The following is a 25,256-nucleotide window of genomic DNA, read 5'->3' on the forward strand; positions in this document are numbered from 1 at the left end:
AAATTTAAGATGCAGGTTGAAGGGCAATCCATATAGTTATAGTATAGATCGATAAAATACTAAAAAGATTACTGCATTTAAAATCACCCCTATTTTTTGTGGAAAATATTTGTACAAATTATTCTCAACATTTTTAGTTTCTGACCAAAAATGCTGCCATAGTTGTGGTCTGCTATGGTCAACAAAAACACACTCCATAGATACACTACATAAATAACAAGGAAGTTCGTCCGTGTGAATAAAAGTCAACCATTGCTCCAAAAACAAAAGAAAAAAGTGCAAAACGCCAACATAATGTAGCTGTTCACAGCAAAGGTTGTGTCGCCACTTGTTGCTAGGCAGAGTTTAAATATATAAAGCACATTTGCCAGTTGGCCACATAAAATGTGGGTTTATACTAGCCACGCCCACTATGTATTTAAACGGCCAAACCAGGAAGTGCGAAAACACCATACAGACGTTACATGGGAAACAGCACCCTCTAGTGGACGATACTGTGTTGTGCACGTACTCCACAATGACCTTCAATACACTTGAGTATAAAACCAACCCCGGGCCCATAGTCACGTGATGTCCTGCCTAAATTAAGGATGAACGGAGGATAAAAAGAGCCAAGGCAAAATGCTTCATGCAAATACTTTATTTATGAATATCTTGTAATACTGTACAATAGCACACACTTGTCTCTATTGACGATCATTCTAAATGATCTCTTTAAATGTAGACAAACATTGTGCCTTTTTAGAGTTAGTTCCCTTTTCACAATCTAAAAATACCATATTCTGCTTTAAATATGTAGAATACCTTTTTTTGAAAATAAGATATACATTATATGAAATATAACAGTTTATTGGATAGACTATATTTATACTGTAGTACCAAATGCAAGAAATGCAAATACTTTGTGACTTGTTACGCATTTCATGCACCAAAAAAGGGAGACCAAAATAAAAAAAGAAGCTGTACATATGTTGTATGAAAATAGAAAATATCAAAGCAAGATGTGCACCGATTAGTCTACATGTTACAAAGAACTTGCGGTCCAAAAGAGGACGGAGTACGGAGGACGGCCTGGAACACGGAGGGACAGGTTACTGGGCCGAGAACAAGACCGGGACGGAGCTCCCGTTTGAGCTCGCACAGATCAAGGCCTTTCAAAACCACTTCCACAGAAATCTACCGACACACCAACAACGTCATGGATCCAAACGTCATCAGAAAAGCCCGCTGAGGTCACAGACACGCTAGCCCGACGTTGCAGCTTCCTAATTTTGGTACCAAACCAAGTCGATGGTGATGTCCAATGCATAGTGTACACACTTTAGTTTGGTATATTCCCAAATTTCTTGTATTGCTATCATAAATCTAAAAGTCACTGGGATGTCCAAACTTTACCCCTGGGGGGCCGCTTACTGACAAATCAAAGGACGTGGGGCACCACTCGGATAGATTTATATTCATAATACGACATGGACCAATAAAAACGCATCACAAACGGCCCCCAGGCTGCACTTTGGACACCTTTGCTATACGCTGATTGACAGTCATGCCCATAATCAGCACTGATATGTCACTGAACATGCTTAGATACGTGGATAATATCCAGAAGATAGTTTTATACGGCAGATAAAGGAGTGTTGGGGCCACGCTGATGAAGGAAAACAAGAATAGAATTGGACAAATGGGTCAATATGATTGGAAAGTTTACATTTTTTGAAAATGAAACAATGAAACACAATTAAAAAAACTTCAAAATTAACATTAGAGCCCTCCAGACATAAATAACAGCCCTATAGTCACCTTTTACACTCCTGTTAACTAATATAGTAAACATAATAAGACATAACTTTGACACGTTAGCATTGCGAGAGTGCCTTGTTGTTCTTTTTTACTTCCTGTTCTGTATACTACTGACTGCCACCTAGTGTCCAACTTGGAACACTACATATCATCACGACTTTCAATATATTTTAGTCCATTTGTATGCTCGAAAATGCTTAATTTAGCCCAAATATGCTTAAATATAGATATTTCTGACAAATAATAAGCCATGTTCTATCACTAAACAGCAGTATTTAGTCATCAATACCTATTGGATGTATATTGGAAGCACATAGTACTAAAGGACGACCGTGTTAATTTTTACAACGTGGCCCAAACACTCTAATCCCGGTAATCCTGTGTCAAGCATCGTCATCTTACAATTCCACATCATTATTCTAATGAATATTATTGCCAACACTTTTGTCATTCCGGACCATTTTCAGGAGAGAAAAAAAACGATGTCGTATGGGACGTACGTACGCACAAGTGACATTTGCACACAAGGCAGACCGATCTTCAAAAGAGCTACATCGTCGTTTCCTGCAGGAAAGCACTTCTGAAACCACAGACAACAACGCCACAGTTAAATATAGACCTCTCTTGATGCCAAAATACATACACACACATACATATATATATATATATATATATTTTAGTAATGATGATTTAAGATGTATGACGGAGCATGAGGCATTTAGTGCTGAAATCACACCCACGTCGTTTGTGTATTTCAAAGTATTACCTACGTACTCACCGACGTGACGCCAATAATCTGACACACCAAAAGGAAAAGCTTTGGAGTGGACATAAATGAAAGCGTAACAGTATATCCCATGTGTACATGTGTACTACATGTGTACATGTGTAACTATATTGCTGTTGAGTGAAGCTATTGAAAGACCACAGTGTTTCTCCTTGCAGGCTCTCTGAGTACATTCGCTATCACGCGGGTAGAAGAATAGAGAACGTCATAAGAGGGTTCCATTATTAGTCCAACACCCAAATACCACCATTTCAAAAATGGAGCATTTTCTGAACTGATATAAGAAAATATACATTTCTTCAACGGATCTTTTTATACTCTGGATAAAACTTTATACTTCTTATTTACATGTGAGAGTTCATAGTGATTGTAACGCAATACTGTTGCCTTTTTTGTTTGGACTTGGAATTTCTTTTTTTGTTTGTTTGTTTGTTTGTTTAGAAAAGCAGAAGCACTTTTACATTCATAACTGGACACCGAGTCAGAAGCCCGAGTGCAGAAGGAACATCATGACACACGCGGGAATCTTTCCGAGGAAGGCAGTTGACTTGGCGGAGCAGAGAAAGGTCGAGTGGGTGGGGGGGGATTGAGGAGGCTGGAAAGGCTGGGAGAACTGGCAGCGCCTATTTTGATTCAGCACCCGGACAGTCGGATCGGGGGGGTGGGGGGCGGGGGATATGTGGCAATACCGCAAGGGTCACCGCCGAAGAAGCCGTGGATGAGATGAAAGCCTTTTTTGGATTTCTTCTTGGGAAAAGCTCGTTAACTCGGGAGACCGATGTGATGTCCACGGCGGTGAAGGCAGAGTCGGCGCTCAGACGCGCTCCACTCGACTGGGGTCGTAGGAGTCTGATGACAAACGAGAGGAAATAATAGAAAGGGAATCAGGATTGTCACTCGCCAATCAATCGTCAGCGGCTACAACATCCGTACAGCTTGCAGGAATACAAAAGCAGCTTAGACTAAATGTGTTCATTTAGGTGTTTTTCCAAATCGGGATTGTTTGGCCTTGGCAGGAATTCTGTCAATTGTGTGAATTTATTCAAGTTCCCAATCGGAAGTTTCAACTGGAACACCGTGTCTGGTCAGAGTTCCTACTTGGAAAGCCGGAGAAGCATCACTAGCCCTGAGCTGGCTTTCAAAGATGGCTGCAGCGAGTGTAAACAACAAAAGCATCTCCTGACTATGATAAGCAGGCGTTATGAGCACCTCAATACTTCCTGGAAACCATCAAATACTCCAAAACCAAAGTATTTGGGTTGCAAAAGTACCGCATATTTGTCCAGAAGTTGTCTATAATTTTATGATGACGAGAAGAACCTTTGTCGACATCTGGGAGTGCCTTTCCCCAACATTCCATCGGATACATATTGGATTTATATCCACATACTCCTGCAGTGTGAACATTTACACCTCGATTACAATACTGGCATGGAAACAGGAGTTTAGAACACTTTTTGATTTTTCCCCATGAAAAGTAACATAACATGGTGTTCGTTTGTTATGTTGCCCATATTCATATGCTAATCCCGGATAATAATACATCCCAGGCAGTGCCGATAAAACCTTAGGATCATCTTTTATGAATATTATTTTCTATTCTATTTTAGTTTCTATTATCTAACGCTTTGAAATGATCATCTTACACAGGTGGCCCTCAGTTTACAAGGTTGCATGTTATGAGGCATGCCCATAAATGACTTCAAAGTAAATACAATTTGGAGTCACAGGATAAGTGGACGTAAGGATTACATGCCGAAACGGTTCAAATCCTCCGACCCACCTGAGACCGTGTGCATCTCCTCATCCTCCATATTGGAGGGAGCAAAGGTCCCGGTGCTGAAGCTGAGCGGCAGGCTTATTTCCCTTTTGGGAACACTCCGAGGTTTAGGAAGCAGTGGAGGCTTCTGGAGCTTCATGCGCCGCTTTGCTTTGGGAATCTTTTCCACCTTCACCTCCGACTGCCTGACTTCTGCTGCGTTCTGTTCACGTCGGTGTGTCTGGTCTTCAACTTCAGTGTCTACTTTTCCTTCTGGCTCCTTTGTCTTTACCTCAGCATCTTCTCGACTTCCTTCCTGTATTGCTTTTAGTGCAAAAACATCATTAGTCTGTTCAACCTCCTTTGGTTTTCCATCTCCTTTGCATATATCTTCATCGGATCGACAACGTTCTGTGAGATCTACCATCTGGCTTTGTGTTTCCACATCCTCTGTGACCTCACTCTGCTCTTTCACACCTTCATCTTCTTGTTTGTCCTCCACTTGTGGCTCATCTTCAACAAAGTTCTCCTGTTCACCTCCATCCATCTCCTCAGGCTCAGACTCTCCAATGGAATTGGACCCTTTCAGACTGAGGCGTCTTATTCTCGACACCGAGTCCAGCTCTTTGAGACGGGCGATTCTGTCTGTGGTCGACCTGCCCATAGATGCAGCAGATGCGGAAGCAGAGGAGCAGAGCTTATCTTGCAGGGATTCGATGAGTTTGCTTGCTCCACCGCAAACCTTCTTTTCTCCTCTGGACGTCCGTGCTGCTAGCTTGTCGTCAGTGCCCATGGGGAGGGATAGAGGGAGATTACTTGGTGGGAATTCGGGAAGATCCAGCACCACCACCGGCTGAGTGATGTCACCTTCACCGTGTTCGTCATCCTGATTGTTGCTGTGCTTTTGTCGGCCATCTTCATTGTGGTCTACTGTTAACACCTTGACCTCTTCTGTCTCTGTGTCTTCTTTTCCTGGTGGAGTGAAGCTTCCCGCTTTGACTTGCTCGGGCTCTCCAATCACATTCCGTTGATCTTCACCTGAATCCTCCGCTTCCTCAGCTAAGGCTTCCGCATCATCACTGTTCTCTTCCGGTGTCCCATCCGACACACCCAAAGTGCCCACTGGAACGTTGATACCCAAAATTCTAGCAGCTCTTTGCTCAATTGATTCATTTTCCGGGATTCCCTCTGCACACTTGACTTCGTACAAGGTGCTGAGGTCCTCCGTGGCTAAAGCGTTAGCTTTCTCCTGAATCAACAAGGTCTCCAGGTGCTCATCTGCCATTGTGGGCTTGTTTGTATTCATCGGCTCGGAGATCCGGTACTTCTCATCCTTGGCCAGTCGGGTATCCAGTAGGGAACTTTTTGATTTGCAGTTCTCGCTCCTGGTTCCAGAAATGTTCACATTTAGCGGTTCCTTGCGTCGCGGCGGTTTGTCTAACGTGGCTTTAGTCTCGGTGTCCGCTTCATCTTCATGCCCTGGATGGGAATTGTGTCCTGGGCCGCTATTATTTTTAAGAAGCGTTGTGCCGCTCTCCCTTAAAAGCTGCACCGGCAGGTCCTTGTGATCAAGTCGAGACGGGAGCGGATGGGAGCCTTGCGTTGTCTCCCCGTGGCCACTAGGGGCTTCCGTGTAGACGGTTAGTCCGACATCCCTGAGCATTGACTCCTGAGGGACTGGAATGTCCTGCCGATAGAGCCGGTTTGTGTCACTGTGTTGAGGCAGGAAGGACGGAGGCTGCCTCCCCCCTGGGGTGGATGTCGGGCCCACCTTCGGAGCCGGGGGTGCGTTGGGCGGTGCCCTGGAGAACGCCTTTTGCATGCTCACGGATTCCAAATCATTAGCAGGAGGAAAGGATCTCGATCTGACTTTGATAGCAGTTTTTTCTGAGAGTACGGGTGTCGGACCCGGTGGATCTCTGACTTTTCCGAGGCCGGCAGTGAAATTCGCTCGGCTAATTCTTGTCCTCATGCCGTCGAGATCATCCACTGACCGACCCACATGAGGTCTCTTGCTGATTGTGTCTTGCATCTCCTTGTTGATGCTCTCCAACTCACCGATGGCGTCACACGGTCGTCGGTTTACCGGCTTCAGGAGAAACTGACCAAAGGCCACTTCTGTACTCTCAGGAGGAGTGGAGTTGCTCCTCTTTGGAGATGATGGATTCTTGTCTCGTTGATCCTGTTGATTGGATTGGGAGGACGCATCTTCCACGGCTTTCGGTTGTTGCTGCGGCGTCGGGCTGTTGCTGAGACGGGAGAAGGCGCTGTTGCTGGAGGGCTGGAGGTCTTTCTGGCCGGCCATGGGGTAGCCGTAAGAGGAACCGTTGTCGGTCCCCACACCGCTGTCAGTGGTGGCATCCGAAGCGGAGTGGATAGGTTCCTGTCCACTAGGTGGACTTTGGGGTTCTGGACTTTTGACCACAGTCAAAGGTGACCCGGTCTGGGTCTCTTGGTTACGGTATTGGTTTCCCGGCCAAGATCCAGCATAACACATCTCCCTGTCTTCACTGGCTTGAAGGGCCCAGGCGTCTATGATCTCCTTCCTTAAAGGGGCCCTCTTGTAGTTCCTCAGGGAGGAGGTGCTGCTGGTGTGAAAGTGGGAGTACTGGAGTCTGATGGGCATCTCGTTGACCGACTTGCTTCTCAGGCTGTGGGTCTCCTTGAGACCGACGGCAAAGGTTTCTGTGTTGCTCACCGTCAGACTTCGAGTTGTGTCGTTGTTGTTCTGATCTGCAGATGAATCTTTATTAAGGTTGGTCGGTGTGTGAAGGGGAACAGACACAAGGCAGAAGATGGTCTCGCTCACTCTTCTCTTGGTACTGCGGTTATTCTCCGACACCGATTCTGGGACGATTTTCTTCACTTGTGTAATGGTTTCCGCAAAGACCTGATCTAAACTGGGCCCCTGGCGAGATGACGCTCTTCTGACTGGGGCCTGAAAGGCTGAAGATGGCGACGGAGGAGGACGTTGGTTTTTGGAATAGGAGTTGCAGTTTTGGTCAGTTGCTGAGAAGTTATCCACAGTCTCTTTGTGCAAATTGCTGTGCCAACTCTTATTGTCATTGTCAAAGTCACATAAAGATGTCTGATTAACATCGCTGGCCAGTTTGGCAGCGATAAAAGCCCCCCCCGACGGGGGCAAAAAGGCACTGTTGCTGGAAGATGATTCTGACGCGGCGTTGCCGGGAAGCTCGTTGCGGATGTGGCGTATCTTGTCCGCGTCCGTCAGGGAGTTTCCACCCAGGGCTGAGGAAATGTGGCGGATGCGGGGGTCGTCGAAGGAGATGTATTGAACCCTCCCCCCCGGGCCCTGCATGGCACACAACGGATGGAGCTGCTTCTGGCCTGCCGTACACCTCTCCCTGGGCGGCTCGGACCAAGAGCCCGCCGGGTGCCGAGCGATCCAGTGAGACCCGTCTGGAGCCACGTGTATATGCTGGTACACGTCGCCTCTGTACCTGCAGGTGAAACAACACCTTTTAGAAAGAAAGTCTACCTCTCAGGTTGCTCCAGGTTTTGGGTGGGCTGGAGAACATTAAAGACCAACTTAATCTTAATCCTAAATCTTATTTCATTCATGCAATCCTCACATTGGAAAAATAAATGTCAGGACGATTTACCTGTAGTCAACTGCAATCTCACCATATCCCCGACGCCCCCCAATAATCACAGGGGCTCTCTTGTACGACGGAGGGGGGATGTATCCCGGAGGTCCGGAGTCCTGTGCAAAATAGTCCAGTGGAGCATCACCCGGCTGCGTGACGGGAAGAGGAGTCCTGTCCCTCGTTTGGGACATCACGGAGTCCCTCCCGGATAATATCTCACAGCTTCCCCTGATCTGCTGGTGCATCTCATAGGAGGGCGGTCTCGGGGGCCGGGTGAAGCGGGGCTTTGGCGTTAATGATAATTGGTTGGCGCTCGCCGGCCTGCCGTTCTCCGGCCAGCGGGGCGCCCTGTAAAGGTCGTGGTGTGACAGCGGGTGACCGTTGACGCGGCGGTACAGTTCCTGACCACACGGGGTCACGTCCACATATTGCAGGCTCTCAGGCCGCAGCATCCGGGGCATCGAGTGGGATTTAGTTTTGGTCCTGGGGTGGACGACCATTCCCTCCGGTGTCCTGGCATGGAGCCGCTGCTGCTCCTTTGCCCAGCGTTCACCCTCGCTCTGCGACATCTGGCGGCTGAAACTGACGCTCGGACGCCACTCGTCCGCCCCCAGGGTCTGGCACTTCCTCTCGGCTGCCATTCGCCATTGATTGAGAGCCGCTTCCCTCTCTTTGGCGCGAGCCTGGACCTGGGCTGCCCAGCGCTGCCTCTCCTGGACTACCCTTTGGCGATCCTCGGCCGACAACTCTTGACCTCTCGCTTGTTGAGGCCCCTCCGGCCTTTTGTATTCCCCGTGCCCCCCTGCGTGGGGCTCTCTGAGGTCGGCGTAGTCCAGCAGCACGGTGAAGTCCTGGCCTCTCCTCCTCCAGAAGGACACGTCCTTGGGCTGCATCTGTTGACCTCTGGTGCCATCGCAGAACCTGCACGGAGAGACACGGTTAAACCGGAGTCAATACAGTCATCCCTCGGAGTATTGCTGTTCGGCTATCGCTCACTCTCGGCATATCATGGTTTTCCGGAAATTAAAGAATTCATAAATGTTGGCTGTTTCATGACAGACTATGTTCTATTAATAGTCAAAACACATTGAAATACAAGTGATGTGTGGTATTCTGGTCACCAGGGGGCAGTAATGACACAAGCCATGGCATGTCCACATGACAGAGTGAAAAAAGTTCTCCCATTCCATGTGGAAGTGGTAAGATTGTGGCTTCTTAAGTTTAGAAGAAATATATTCAAGGCTGTCTGTTTAAGCTTGCTAGCTTGCTAGCTTGCGAGCTGGAGGCCCGTCTAGCATAAAAGTTGCACACTGTGATGGAAACAATGAGTGTAAAAGTGCATCTACAGGGTTCTAATAATGTTTCAAAACCATACTTAGAAAGCCCTAAACAGGTTTTCTATGCTCTAACTGTGAAATATTCAATCCTATATCACAGAAATTAATTTTTTTCTGGTTGGTCTGGAACCAATTAACTGCTATAAACGAGAGACATCTGTATTTCAATGAAATATTTGTAAAAGAATTTGTGGTGAAAGCAAAACATGAATGGTGTCGTCAGTACAACAGTTGCATCCAACCTCCACTAGATGGAGACAGAAAACCACAAGAAAGTCAATTAGATGGCATTGTGCCTCCATCCCAATGCACCTACAATATTCCATATACGCTCATACAGACGGCTCATTCTAATAATGTATCATATTTCAACAATTAGATGCTTTTAGGTTAACACAGGGATTCCTGTGTTCCTGATTGGACCTGTTTGCAGTGTGACTGACCAACACCATAAAAAAGATGCACGCCGCCGCCAAGGCTGAGGCCATTGACCGACCTTGACATTTCCCTCTATGAACATCACTGGTCTGATTTTTTTCCAGGGGGGGGGAAGGGGGAAACCAAGCCAATCAGCTCAATTAGTGGACATCTCATGTAAGATGAGTTAGCATCATTAGTCTAATTGTGTCCGTGCATAATGGGAGCGCAAAGACGGGCCGCTTTCTTATCCAAACTAAAGCTGCCAGGGAAAAAGTGATTTGGATGAGCAGAGAAAAAGAATGAACAGACAGAAAATTGCAGGCCGTAAATGTTGTAGCAATCCCCTCATTCCCACTAGCCAAAGCTGTGATATGAGTATGCGGATTAGTTCTCTCAAAGAAATAATCAATACAATGCAAAATACTAAAACAGCCAGTGACTTTTCTCAAGGACATTTCTATTCTTTTCAGCGGCTGAAGGGAAAACAGGATTAGAAAAATGCCGAGTGGAATCTTAGGAAAGAAAAAAAAAAATCTAACAAAGCAATCTGACTGTTTGGGTGCAGGAACAGCTGTATTGACGTCGTCTCGGTTACAGCACACTAGCTAGCGCAAATAGTCAAACTAAACACCCTGGTTTAAAAAAAAAAAAAAAGGAAACAACAGTCCAGCTGCCACCAGGAAATATCTACAAACGTATCGCTCCTACGATCCAACTAACGTGTCTCAATTGCATGACTCCAGAGTGAGCTAAATATAGCCCACGTTTCATATACATTATTGAATACAGCCTATATCAATGATGCATTATTGATGGGTATGTACTCTATAATTAGGTGCAACTATTGAGACCGAGTGAAAGACTGTTGAGGGCTGAGTAAGAATGACATCTGTGTAACGTTTGGCGTGCTTAAATGGGGCAGATACCGTAGGGTTGCCCTCCAGGTGTTTGGATTAGGACTCTCAGGTCCAATGCGGCCCGTTAGGATTCCAGCGCACATTGTCTCACCTCGCCTGCGTTATGTTGGAGGAGGCTGGAGAGCGCTACAATAAATGGAAGCATGAGGGAAAAAGATGGTGGCGTTTAAATTTGTTGAATCCAGACACAAAAACTATTGATTGGCGATTTAATGTCATGGATCTGTTCCATCAAAGGCACCAGAAGGCTTCTGGGTAAGCACAATTAGGACGCTTGGCGGGACAATCAGGGATCTTACCCGCCGTCTGACGTCAGCGAATCCCCGTAAGAAGCGGTCTCAACGTGGACCTGGCTGTCGCCTTCCTGCCTGGACTGGCTCCTGACCCTGGGTTCCACGTTGTTGTTGGGACACGCACTTCCCACCTCGTAGCCTTGAGGGTGCCTGCTTCCGCAGCTGTTCCCGAACGCCACCCTCGGCCCCCGTTCGTAGCCGTTCACCGCCCGGCTGCTGGGCCTGCTCCCCAAGCTCTCGTGGTGTTTGCTGTAGGATGGAGGTGACGACGAGGGTGCCTGGCGGGATGAAGACGAAGAAGACGACGCGGGGGTCGGGGTCGGGGTCGTGGAGGAGGTAGTATGCTTGGGAAGCTTGTATCCATGAGAGATGAGGAGGTCCTCCACGCTGTACATGTTCGCATTTGTTTGTGCTGGTGTGTTTCCTCCCCCCCCCCCTTTCCGTCTGAGGACGGCAGGTCGGGTGTCAAGGTGTCTCTGCTTCTTCCCTGTGTGCAGCGGCAGGAGCGCCGTCACGACTGCTCAGCTGAGGCCATCACTGAGTAGAGAAGAAGGCGGAGGACATCATGAAGAGACGAGACAGAAAACAAAGTAAAGTAAAACTATTACCCCCGCTACCTGCGCCCCCCCCCATTTAACTCAAGTGTCCAAAAAGGCAAATGAACATGACTGTCATTGAATAGCAGGATGCTCCTGGCTCCTGTTTGACATCACTCAGGCAAATGAGGGAATGCATTCCTATCTGCTCGTATTCCCGTCCTTACTTCCAGCATCTCTAAAGTATTTTCTGTTCAGTCTGAAAGGACATGCATTTTTAAAATAAAATAATTTTTAAAATAAAAAATAAAATTTTTAAATAAAAAAAAAAACACTAGAAACTGGAATTCCCCAAGAAATTGCGAGTGAATGCTGAGAAATGCGGTCACTGAGTTGAAATGCGCCAAAGACTGGAACACTGCTTAGAACATCACAGATACCCCCAGATATTCCCCGATGCCACGCAAGTATGCCAAGAGCGGAGTGGATGACAGCGGAAGGATGGAGGAATCAGCCTGGTTGCTCCTGGAGACGCATCGTTGGTAAATATGGCGGCCGTGAACGCACAGTCGGTGCACGTTTACATCAAACGGGCCATCGCCGTCGCCAGGAAGCAGCTCTCCAAGGTGGCCTGGTCAAGTATGTCTCCCTGAACCACACCCAGCACCTCCGGGGCATCCGCAAGTAAAAGATGGAGGAGTGGAATAATGATTCCGGTAACCACCTGTGCAGCTCTGTTGAATTCCATGCCCAAGAGAACTAAGGCAGTGCTAGATAACAGCGTGGCCGCATTAAATATTGACTCTTTGGACATGTTCACTGCGAGGCGTACTTACTTGTGTTGCCAGCTGTCTAATCGCTGAAAAGAACAAAGTCGGTGTTGCGCTGCAATACAAAGCTACGTACTGTACCATGTGACCGAGGGGGCTTTGGGGGGCTGCCATTAGATCAATGGGAAAGGTTGTAGGATTCTGGAAGGGTAAGAAAGCTAATTCTTGGCTAGCATTGGACATACTCTGTTCAAACCCCTCTATAATAATATAATAATATGAAGAGCTTGCAACCAAAAGGCGCTAAATCCAATTTTCACTAAGTTGCATGTTTTTCATGAGTTTAATAGTTTAACCTCTGTCATGTGTATCCAAATCACATATTTTGGTCTTGAAATCATTTTAAAAAATATGAAAAAAAGTGATATGAAATGTATGCTTTCAACCAAAAGGCGCTATTTCCATTTCAGATTTCAACCAAAAGGAGCTAAATCCCTTTCTTTATTCTTTATTCTGATTGGCCCAAGTTTCCCATCTATTGATAATCTGACCAATCAGAGAGAAGAATACAATTGGCACTGCACATACAGAAAGCCAGTATCAGTGCGCATCCTGTTTTGTTTGTGTACATGAAGTACACGTATGATAGTTACAGTATGTTATGCAATTCAGGAGAACACAAATTGTGTTTTTACAGTATTCTGTAACATGGAAGTTTTTTTTTTTACGCCATAAAAGGCATGTCTCTACCTTGACACATCCAACTTTCACGAGAAACATTATTTTACTTGTACTAAAAAACATACAATGTAAAGAGTTTGGAATGAGATGATTTTTGTCACTGTCAATATGAGCACTGCTTTTAATAAAATTTTTATTAATTTAATTAATAATAAGTATTGCATGTTGAGAATGGCTTCTGTGTTAGTCTGTGTTTATTAGCATAGCACATTAAAGCACCTTACATTCTTTTACAACAATGCCATTGAAGAAGTTAAAGGTGACTTCAAATTTATTTCAGCCAAAAGGCGCTAAATCCGAAAAAAAATTAATAAAAAAAATATATAAAATACATGGTGTGTGCAGGATTTTTATAGCATGCATTTTTATGACCTATATCGATAGCTCTTTCATTTGCAATATAGACTTGATGACCAAATAGATTGATATGTGCATAGTTAAAAATCATTGATTTTCTCGAAATCAGTCAAAATGGATTTAGCGCCTTTTGGTTGCAAGCTCTTCATATGTGGAAGAGGAATAATATATTTGTGAGTGCCCAAGAGCAACCTCACCAAAGCGACGTATAATCATCACGAGGAGTCAAAGCGACGATACCCAGGGTGCATCCGATAACGATGTCACGCCCTTGATGAAGTCATACGTCAACAGGACAGATGCCGCCGCAGCCCGTCGACTCCAGACTCTCCACTGAAGCGGACTGCCGGTTGTGGCTTGTCCTTAATAAGAAACGGCGTTCCGCAACAGCCGGACCGGATCGGCTGCCGGAATCGAATGCACTTCAGTTTAAAAAGCCGACGGCGCCGTGATTGTTGAACGGCGGGGGCCAAATTGCTCCTTTTTGGTTTGACAAACAGATGGCGGACGCAGCCTCGCCAAAATGGATTCATCTGCAACAGATTGGCATTTGTTTTGCTTCTTGGGATTTGTTTTGTCACGATAATCCCGCAGAGATGAAAACTAAGCATTTATCATAAAACAGCCTTGACTCAGGAAGGGGGGGGGGGGGGGGGCAGCGTCACTCCCCTGGCCGAAGCCAACTGCTCCTGCTCTGCTCCTTCTCTGCTCCTTCTACCTGAACCTCAGCGGAGCTACCAGGAGATGATTAACAGGATCCAAAAGCGTGAAATTCCACTCTCTTTGTAGGTCTGGGTCCTTAATAAGATTATCTTTTTCATTTAAAACCTTAAACCTGTTAGCTTTGGAGGATTGACTCTTGGCTCTTACCCAGTTAATACTTTAGTTAACTTTCACTCTTTCCAATTTGCGTAATCTCCTCAAGGAGAGGCTAGCTGGGACGTTTTTTTTTTATGAACAATGTCAAGACAATGGAATAGTTAGTGTCAGGACAGCACTCCTACCTTTTTGTGGGACAAAAACGAGCTCCAAAATAAATTTGTTTGTTTGGATTAAAAACAAAATGTCACTCTTGTAAAGAAAAAAAAAAGTGACATTTGGAGTCTGAAGACTCGGATAACTTGAACAAGCGAGCTAGCTAGCTGCCACCACTGACAGCCGCACAAAGCGTGTAAACAACGATGCAAGAAAAGTCCAAAAGCAATGGTGGATTAGCATGGATTGGGGTAGTCTGTGTCAAGATGCTGTCAAACGGGACAAAGTGCGTCCCTTGTCGGCTCAATGCGGGTGCTGGCACAACGCACGTTGGGGTTTGCTGCGGCGCGGGATCGACTTTGAAAGGCATTTGTCAGCATATGCCGATCAAGTGTTTATTTTTTTGTCCGATACAGATTGATGGGAGCATAGCTAGCTCATAACCGATGACCGATTAATCGAAACCGAAAAAATAAAATAATGGTTCACAGCAAGTGAGACAAATGCTAACATAACAGGGCACAGAAATATTCCAGGGCTAAGATCACGTTTAATTTAGTAAAGTCCAAAGCCAACTGTCCTTCATTTTCAATATCGTATGATCAGATCCGATTTAATATGCAAATGAGCTAATTAGAAGCATGTCAACTTCCATTTACAGCGGTTCGGGGGAATGAGGCTAACGCACGAACGACTCCGTAAATAGACTGAGATTCTTCTGAGTGTCTGCTTTAAAATACTCGCTTGACGCCGAGACGCAGGTTTCCCAAATATCCCACAGCGTAAACTCTGAGATCCGTGTGATGGCTATCAGGACTCCTTGCTTCCAGAAAGCCAAAGGCTTAATTAAATTAGACTTGGGTCAAGGGCTGCGCTCATGAATATGATCATATTTAATATGATAATCCGCCTTACCTTGCGATAACATTGCATTTGCATATAAACCTGTTTTAAGTGAACATCCATATGCTGTCTGATCCAACGTAATCCTTAATCTGAGGCAATTGCTCTTGGTGTCACCAGTAAACGAGGATTATCTCCATCATCAGTTAAAGTGAGGATTTCCTCCTGTAAAGTGATCTACCCTCATGCAGCCCCCGCCCCCACCGCCGCCCCCACCGCCGCCCCCACCGCTCCTTCTTTCCCATGACAAGCTGCATTTAAATACCGCTAATGCTGTTACGCAATGGAATTACTCATTTTGATATCAAATAAAACCTTGGATTGAAGGAACGCTGAGCAACAATGGCCGACATTCATCCCCCATGACACAAAAACATTGTGCTCCGTGACAATACCCTCTTGTGTGAAAAAGCACCAGCATTGTGCTTCCTTGAATATAGCAAAGTGCAGCCTGCGTGTATTTTTGTTGACACGGCTCGCTCGGAAAGGGATGAATGAAATAGTTTATATGGATAACATGGACTGCCTGGTGAGCTAAAAATAAACGGAACCACATGAGGGCTGGCATTTTCCCCACAGACGACCCTCGCACCGCCCCCGTGCGTTCTCTTCTCATCAGCCGCGTCGTTTTCACTCACGATGCAGTCAAAGCGACGATGCGGCTACTTTTGAGGTCACGCCGCCGTGTGCCGAGGCCGGGGTTGGTTCAGCCAAAAAAGGAATCGAATCAAACAATTAGGGGCATTTTTTAGCGGCGAAACGGAGGTGCACACATGGATGGCTGCTGCAGCATGACGGCTTGCAGGTTGACAGTTTGGTGTCACCTCCTTATTTATGGCCAAACTAAGATGAGGGATGGTGCTGAGGGACTGAGGGACACCCTGGGTGGCACACAATACTGGCTAACAACATTGCGGGGGTTGAAGCCTGAAATGAAAAACTGTGAGCGAGCGGGGATGATGGTCTATGAAAACATATGTCTGCTCTGTGGTCCAAACAAACCGAGTAGGAATGATTTATGTTGCCGTGGAGGAGACATGGATTTGATTAGGGAGCGGAATCTTCAGCATACAAAGACGTCTCATACACCCGACCGAAAAGACCATCTTCCTGTTTACTAAAATTATTCCACAGGAGCCGCACCTCTCCACATTGTTCCCGGTCTCCTTGGATCGATGAAGAGGGACCCAAGCTGGGTGTGGACTTGGCTGGACTCTGGCCCGCATCTGTTTGGACTGTGCACGCACGGGGCCTTTCTCCCGTCACATTCGGCAAACAGCAAAGGCCTGTGGATTGTTTAACCATGTGACATCACCGTGTCGGCCGAACGGCGCGTCTCGCTTCCTGAGGAAGTGCTCCACCGTGGGGACGGAGGTGCTCCGGCTGTGTCCCAAATGTTTCCAATCAGCCTCCCTGCAGGCTTCTGTTTGTACGGTGGAAAAGTGTCACAGGCCTGTTTTTGACAGGAGCCTGACGAATCAACAGCCGGACAGATATTTTGCACACGCCGACCTCGGCTTCAGGTGGGTACTAACTCAGCGACATTAAGTGTTGACATGTCATCTGGCCCGGACCCAACATCTATTAGAAAAAGCCTCCTGGGTCAGGAGCCACACGTCCATCATTGAACCTGGTACACTAATGAAAAACCTTCTCTTCAATCGCTCTATAAATTAGGAAGTGAGCAGCAGTTCAACCTGGGCATTGCAGTTCCCTTTCAAAGTAAAAGTACTGCTAAAAAGTGAGGATTATACAGTAGTTTTACACCCCAGCATATGTTCTATATCTTGCTGTCTCTGGTTGGAATAATTGATGGGTTGATTTTTTATTTCCCCGTGGTTTTGCTCCTGTTTGCATCATAAAAAATCCCAACAAGCCAAAATGCGTCACAACAAACCACGGGAGATCATTCTCTTCTCTTACTGGTCAGGTTGGGACCATAGAAGAGCAAGTAAAATGGTCTTAATAGTACATAGAAGGATGGATGGATGGATGTATGGATGGAAAAATGGATGGGTGGATGGATGGATGCAAGGATGGATGGATGCAAGGATGGATGGATGGATGCAAGGATAGATGCAAGGATGGATGGATGCAAGGATGGAAGGAAGGAAGGAAGGAAGGAAGGAAGGAAGGATGGATGCAAGGATGATGGATGGATTCATGGATGATGCAAGGATGGATGCAAGGATGGATGGATGAAAGGATGGATGGATGGAAGGAAGGATGCATGGATGCAAGGAAGGAAGGGAGGATGGACGGACGGAAGGATGGATGGATGCATGGATGGAAGGATGGATGGATGGAAAAATGGATGGGTGGATGGATGGATGCAAGGATGGATGGATGCAAGGATGGATGGATGCAAAGATGGATGGATGGATGCAAGCATAGATGCAAGGATGGATGGATGCAAGGATGGAAGGAAGGAAGGAAGGAAGGAAGGAAGGAAGGAAGGAAGGAAGGAAGGAAGGAAGGAAGGAAGGAAGGAAGGAAGGACGGAAAGACGGAAGGAAGGATGGATACAAGGATGGATGGATGGATGCAAGGATGGATGGATGCAAGGATGGATGCAAGGATGGATGCAAGGATGGATGGATAAAAGGATGGATGGATGGAAGGAAGGATGCATGGATGCAAGGAAGGAAGGGAGGATGGACGGACAGAAGGATGGATGGATGCATGGGTGGTTGGAATGAAGGATGGATGCATGGATGGATGGATGGATGCATGGATGGTTGGAATGATGGATGGATGGATGCAAGGATAGATGTAAGGATAGATGGATGCATGGATGGTTGGAATGAAGGATGGATGGATGGATGCAAGGATGGATGGATGGAAGGATGGATGCATGGATGCAAGGAAGGAAGGAAGGACAGAAGGAAGGAAGGAAGAAAGGAAGGAATGACGGATGGATGGATGGATGGAAGGATGGATGGATGGAAGGAAAGTAAAAGACCCATCTCCATCCTGCAGGCCGTGTTTCACCATCCAACCAGCAGAAGAAAATGGTATCCTGGTGAAAGCTGGAGAAATGCAACCTAACCTGACAAGCTCCTGTAAATAGCGGAGGTCTGACATGAAGACTGAGGAAAATCAAGTGGAGTGGAGTTGATTAAGCGTCATCTGTGATCTTCTCAGCCTGTTCAGGCGGAGGCAGGCTGGAGTACAAAAGAACCCGACAAGTACAACATTTGTGTGCTGTGACTGAGTCCACGACCACTGGGAAATGACAATGCCCTCACGCGCCGTTAAAACGTTTAGCATGGCATGTTGTGTTGCATGCATTCACACAATGATGAGCAATAAGACGGGCGTTACACAACACGGCACATCGCCACACTGCGAGCCAGCGTGCTTGGGCTCGCACGTTGGCTTTGCCTGCCCTGTGCATTGTTAGTCAATTAGCTCACGCAGAATGCTTGGCCAAAAGATATATACTTTAATTATTTTCTTAATCACACCCCACGGCAACAGTTGTGCCGCCCCAGCTCATGCGTGGGCCGCTTAAATATCCCCCGACCCTTGTTGCTTCACTTCAGAACTTATTTCAGTCCGACTCCGCTGGCAGCAAAAATAAAGAAGAGTTGTTTATTTTATTTTTGGTTTTTTTTTAACTCCAGCGACACGTCACGGTGCACAAGATTACGGTCTGGTCCTGATTCTTTTCATACCGGGTCCAACCTAAAGACCGCTGTGTGAAGGCGTGCAACAGCCGCTAATGTATCAATGAAGCAATTTTACATCGCTGACCTCATCAGCCTCGTTTGACGTCATGACATTTTCTTCCACCGAATGCGCTCACATGTTTCGGGATATTCAAGGCTGAACATTTGTTCCACGGCCGGCATTTTTAATGAGAGAGAGGGTGGGGGGGGGGATAAAGGCAAGGTCATTAGGCACGCTAATCCACGGACGCGCTGTTCTGCTGCACAGTAAGCTTCACCTGCACTTTGCTATTCCCAATCCGTGCTGTCTTAATTAGTGTCTGTCAAGATCCGGGGGCCTGCTGGAGATGACGGTGGCCGTGGTTTAGCAGCACCGAGCACGCTGATCAAAGACTTAGCATGCAATGGCTTTTTTAGAACCAGATTCGGACTCTGGGTGGCTCCTAGTCGGAGTTTTAATTTTTTTTAAATGACGCTTTCAGCTTCACACATTCATGATTTCATATCAGGATTATTGTGAACAAAATTATCTCAGTTATTATTATCATCATCACGGTATTGTTGAATGTGATGAAAAAGTACTGATACACACACTCAAGTCTAACAATCCATCCATCCATTTTCTATATTGCTTATCCTCGTTAGGGTCGCAGGCATGCTGGAGCCTATCCCAGCTGTCTTTAGGCAAGACGCAGTGTACACCCTGGACTTCAAGTCAAATTACAAACTATAACATAACTATTACAAATTATAGATTTATAAAAATATAGACAATTTGGGGTCGCTAATTAACCTAGCATGGGAAGAAAGCGGAGTACTCGAAGAAAACCCACGCAAGCATGGCGAGAACATGCAAACTACACACAGAGATGTCCAAGCGGAGAATCGAACCCGATTTCCTGACTGTGGCCTACATGCTAACCACTGGAGTCTAACATTCATTCATTCATTTTCTACCGCTTTTTCCTCACGAGGGTCGCGGGGGGGTGCTGGAGCCTATCCCAGCTGTCTTCGGGCGAGAGGCGGGGTACACCCTGGACTGGTCGCCAGCCAATCCCAGGGCACATATAGACAAACAACCATTCACACTCACATTCATACCTATGGACAATTTGGAGTCGCCAATTAACCTAGCATGTTTTTGGAAGAGAGAACATGCAACTCCACACAGAGATGCCCGAGGGTGGAATTGAACCCTGGTCTCCTAGCTGTGAGGTCTGCGCGCTAACCACTAGACCACCGTGCCGCCCTGGAGTCTAACAATGTTACTAAAATAACAACAACAACCCACAATGTACTTTCCTTGGCCGAGCCCAACGTTGCCAACTACACACCTCGTCTGAGTGTTTACCGCTGATAGGGCTCCATTGCACAATGCATTGTGGGTCGTTTTGGAGGGCAGGAGCTTTTGTTTACATCTCAGTTGGTGCTTTGAGAGAGAGTGAGAGAGAGAGAGAGAGAGCGAGAGAGAGACATACACAACGTAACTAACGGCTGATTCTCCAAGAAAGGATCAGCGTCACCGGTCGGTGACTTTACTGAAGTACAGTTATCAATCATGGTTTTATGATTTTAATTTGAAACGGTCATAATAACCATCAGTTTTACCAGGGTTCATCCCTAATACCGGTGGACCAAATCATTACGAAGCCAACCAGTTAGTGGTTTGGTCGCCAACATATCAGAAAGGTTGATGACTGTTTTTTCCAAAGTCAAGCTAATGTGAGTATCTTATTTTGCCAAAAACACAAATATAATAAATAGCTCTGCTGTCATGGATGACTGAGGTCAATTAGAGATGTATTTGTCACAAAAATGTTGTTTCTGTCGCAAACCCTACGACCTGCGTGTTACTAAAGCGGGTGTACGCATTAAGATAATCTCCACCATATTTCACACAATTCCCAACTTCCATGCAAAATGGCTCACAATTTGAAACTCTTTTGCGTGTACCTCGCTGAAGATAGTCGAACAGACAGCACCGCATCGGGAGCTTGGTGCATAAATTTGAATGTGAACCAGATAACAGGTGGGATGAAAGGATTCTCCCACACTCGTGAGGCATGGCTGTAAAAAAAAAACTGTGATGTAAACAAGTGGAAACAAATATTAAGGGTTATCTCACACGTTGGAATCAATTGGCGCTAAGGAAGCGGAGGAGCGGCAGATGGACCAAACATGTGGCCGGAATCCAATCAGAACAGAACAATATCGACACCAAACGGTTCGCATTTCACGCCGCTGCTCCGTCTTCTCACTCCCAAGAGACACACTGGCAGATGTCAGTCGTTTGCACATCTTTCTGCCTGGCTTCATTTATCCGCCTCGTCCTGCCTGCCTGCCTGCGTCACCTCCACTCTGACATCACATGTGACATCAGACAGGAGCTCCGAGGGGATCCCTGTAGCTAGGCAAACATCCATGACTTTCAACAAGGCCTCGGCTTCAGCGAGCCAATGGCCAGACGTGTTTCCTTGGTGAGCTCGGCCTCGAAATAATGCTGAAGACAGACGGACGCAGCAGCGTAGAGTCGAGGAGGATCTATCAGTACGTGCTCAAGCCACCGAGGCAAAGCATAATCAGAGAAAAAGGCAACATTTAGCTCAAGGATATCGCACACTGCGGTGAAGTTTGCCCACCCCGGACTTATCGCCGGCTTCATTTTGGCCCACTCGTAAAAGTTGGACTCACCGTGGAGCTGTGAAGGGCCCCTCCAAATACGCTGAGCAAACCTTTCCTCCCTCGCTGGAAGGAATTAATGAGCTGCTTCCTCCTTAGTGCCCCCCCCAATCACAGCATACCTCCCCCCCTGAGGGCATCGCACGCCAGGGACGTGTGAAAGACCTACCTCGCATGCACACTTATTTCTTTTTTACCTTTTAGCTAGTCTTGGAAAACATTTGCTGACATTTACTAAATAGCTTTTAATGCGCGCTCACTGAGCTATGAAAGGTCAAAAACCAACAGACATTGCTGCGGGGCAACACCATAAATACTATATAAACAACACCGCTGAAAATAATAATCAGACCCGAGGACACGGCTGACCAACCGGGGAGAGGCCTTTGCAAGGACAGAAGCAGACACTTGACCTATAGGGGATACACTACAGCAGGATTAAACATCTTCACTGTGACAACGACTGGAACAACGTCCCGGACTATTTATGTGCAAGACCTTCTCCAACTGAAACCATGAAGCACTTGTAAACACAGGAACATGATTTCATGTCCAAGTAAAGAGCGAGATAAATCTCCATCACGTCGACAAGAACTGGCGAGGAAATGGAACCACGTTCCAATTTCAAGAGAACATATGGATATTCAAGTTTGCAGGCTGCGTGAGCGAGAAGGTCATCAAAGTCAGCCTGGCTTGCAGGTGAGACCCAGCGACAACACGGCGGCGTCAAAGCCACCATTTGTCAACAAGCCCCATCGCTTCCATTTGGGGCTCCTGAGTACGTCCACGCTGAGAGACGCACAATATGTTGTCACGTTGTGAAATAAAATGACACGCTTGTGTCATTTACACAGCTCAGCCAAACTCCCTTCAAAATCCGGCTATTTTCATGCCAACTGCTGTTTCCTTCAAATGCATCACATGATCGGAGTACATTGTAAACATTAAACTCATGAGTGGTGTCCTTGGATGAATTCGGCATAGATATGACCCACCGTACTGGAAGTGATGGCACAGCATGATCACTCTCAAGCCGCCCACCCACCGGGGGTGAAACATCACTTAGGAAGGGGCGATGCAATTATACAAGTTCTGCTGGAATATCTCACAGAAGAGGCGTTCATTTACTAGAGGAATGGCGTTATCGCAAAGAGATGGATTCCGTCTGACACCGTGCACGTCATTTCATAAGAGCTAGGACGCTGACAATTGCGTAATTTTTGGATGGAGTTTGGCCTCTCCTGCACAGAACACGAAGAGCTAACGCTAGCCTGGCTAGCTCCATCAGCCATCTGTAACCTTCAGCTGATGGGAAAAGAGCAAACAAAATGCCACCCGTCACTCAAGTAAAAAAAGGGAAAATAAATTTAAAAAAATAAGCAATGTCGTCCTCGTCATTCGCTGTGGAATAACGAGCGTGGAAAGCGACACAACCGATCCCCCCCTCATCCAACGGAGCGGTGAGGCAGACGCAGCCGGACAGGAGCGCACCAAGGCGGCTGGATGAAGTTGAGGGGACCGCTGGAATTGTGAAGTGACGCGCGGGGGAGACTCTCCGCTCGCCGGGGAAGGAACCGTGACATCTTACGTAAACCAAACACCACAACGTACGACAGGAGACACTTTTGTTTCTTACCTGCCAAACGCGTCGTGGTGCCCAGCTCTCATCCCTGCCGCTGCTCCGGACGGACTGAGCGAGCTCGGATGTGCGGAGGGAACAGCCCCCTCACGACGGAGCACCGAGGGAGCATCCCGCCTCCGCTCCAGTGGGCAGGCAGCTGGATGCAGCAGCGCCCAGCATTGAGGTCACCGCGCACTTAGCGTTTCGCCTCATCCGCGCATATTATCTCCTTTGCAGCGTTTCCAACTGCTATGAAGATCGATTTACAGCTCGCCTCATGTATTATCATCATCCGGCAGCGGTTAATGAATAATTAACCTCCACACATCCTTGGCCACCGAGCAGTAGGAATTAAAAAAAACACACTTTAAGAAAAAGTACCACAAGCATACGTGCACAAACACGTTTTAGGAAGCTAAAAATACATTGTCATGCAGACCTCAACAAAATATTCCAATAATATCCTTACAATGTCTATTTTTCACTTATATTGGATCTCATTAGCTTCTGATGTCATCCGTTATTTGTTATCCACTATGTTTTTCCCTATTTTCTATCAAGCTTGTCCTAATTGGGGTCACAGGTGAGTATACAGCAGGTCTTCCAACAAGCTGAAGGTTGGTGGTTTGAACGCCACTTCCTCCATCCCGGCCTCCAGCTGAGGGTTAAATAGCGGACCAGCCTCAAACGGCACAGCTGGCAGAAAAGGAGATTACTCCCAAGGGCGAAGGAAGACTGAGGTGTTCGTCCGCTGGAAACCGAGACACTCGCTTGGCTGACCCGTACCAGTCATCTCAAGATGTGGACTCAAAGTGTGGCGGAAAAAAAAACCCCATCAGATTCTCAGTTGTGACTTTAGTGTGGCCTCATATTTGTATTTTTTTTGAGCGGACCAAATAATGCTCTCAGGTAATCATAACCATGAAGTCACGCCTTGATTGATGACGGCATACATGAAGGTCATTGTCCAACGACCTCAAGAATCCAAAACAACATGACATTTCCTGAGTGGCATACAGTCGTAGGACATTAGGACTCATGGGACTTAAATTTTACCAGCTAAGATGTAACGAAAAAGAAACACAAGGTAAAAAATACCATTCCACAAAACTTCCTCATTCCAGTTTGGTAAAGTCATCAGAAACGATGATGCAATTTGCATCCTATTCCTAACATCTCAATTGGAGATCCAATGAAGGTGTGACAAAAATGCAAACCCAAACCACACTGCACTAAAGTGACCATCATCAATCGTTATTACAGTTTTGGTCCTGACCAGTGCTCTGCGATTGGCTGGCGACCGGTCCAGAGTGTACCCCGGAACTCCGCTGGGATGGGCTCCAGCATACACCAGTGACCCTAATGAGGCTAAGCAGCATAGAAATTGATGGATGGACCAGAAAAAGTCAAGAGTGAGCGCACCCTTAGTGTCTCCAATTAACCTAATTAACCCACGCGAGCAAGCGGCACACAAAGAAGTTCTGGAACCCTGGATCTCCTGAATGTGAGGCCACTGTCTTATATAACTCAACCAATCAACTGTGACAACACATTTTAAGGTTCTTCTTCCCGACCATTCCTGTTGTTTACATTCCGTGGCGGTGCTCTATTGTATAATAGTCACATGGTGCATAGCTTTATGCTGGAATGGTGACAAGTTCATCAAGTTATTTGTCTATTTCATGTATTTTTTGTTGTTCTGGTACTCCATTTGAAGCTCAAACTCTCCTTTTCTGTCTCAATTCTGTCTGCGTGCCTTCCAAGCTGACAGTCGTACTCCCTTTCCAGCTCTTAAAAAGACCAAGACCCTACACCTCCACAATATTGACACAGATGTTACATATAAGTCAATTCCCCTGAAAGCAGAGGAAGCTGCTAGGTGCTGTCAGCTCAGGCCTACACAGTAGAAATGATTTCAGTCGATTAGCCTTTGAAGGGAATCCGCCCTCCAGAATGTTGTGTCCAGTTGTCCTGATCACAGCTGTGGGTATTAGATGTTTACATGATTTATCCATGTGATGATTATCTTGTTCCCAGTAAATCCAGGCATAGTGTCGTGAGGCATATCATGTGTCCAATAAT

General features: G+C 46.5%; 1 protein-coding gene across 1 annotated transcript; it reads right to left on the minus strand.

The window, feature by feature from the left end:
* Positions 1–625: 625 nt before the first annotated feature.
* jcada (junctional cadherin 5 associated a) lies at positions 626–23,406 on the minus strand. The gene is made up of 5 exons (XM_058060465.1): positions 23,190–23,406; positions 10,928–11,458; positions 7,970–8,875; positions 4,371–7,807; positions 626–3,436 (listed from the first exon to the last, which is right to left on the minus strand). Exons 2-5 carry the CDS (start codon positions 11,314–11,316, stop codon positions 3,402–3,404), a joined length of 4,767 nt encoding a protein of 1,588 aa, XP_057916448.1. The 5' UTR covers positions 11,317–11,458; positions 23,190–23,406; the 3' UTR covers positions 626–3,401.
* Between the last annotated feature and the right edge of the window lie 1,850 nt (positions 23,407–25,256).

Source organism: Doryrhamphus excisus, chromosome 21 (genome assembly GCF_030265055.1).
Source record: "Doryrhamphus excisus isolate RoL2022-K1 chromosome 21, RoL_Dexc_1.0, whole genome shotgun sequence".
NCBI classification, from domain to species: Eukaryota; Metazoa; Chordata; class Actinopteri; order Syngnathiformes; family Syngnathidae; genus Doryrhamphus; species Doryrhamphus excisus.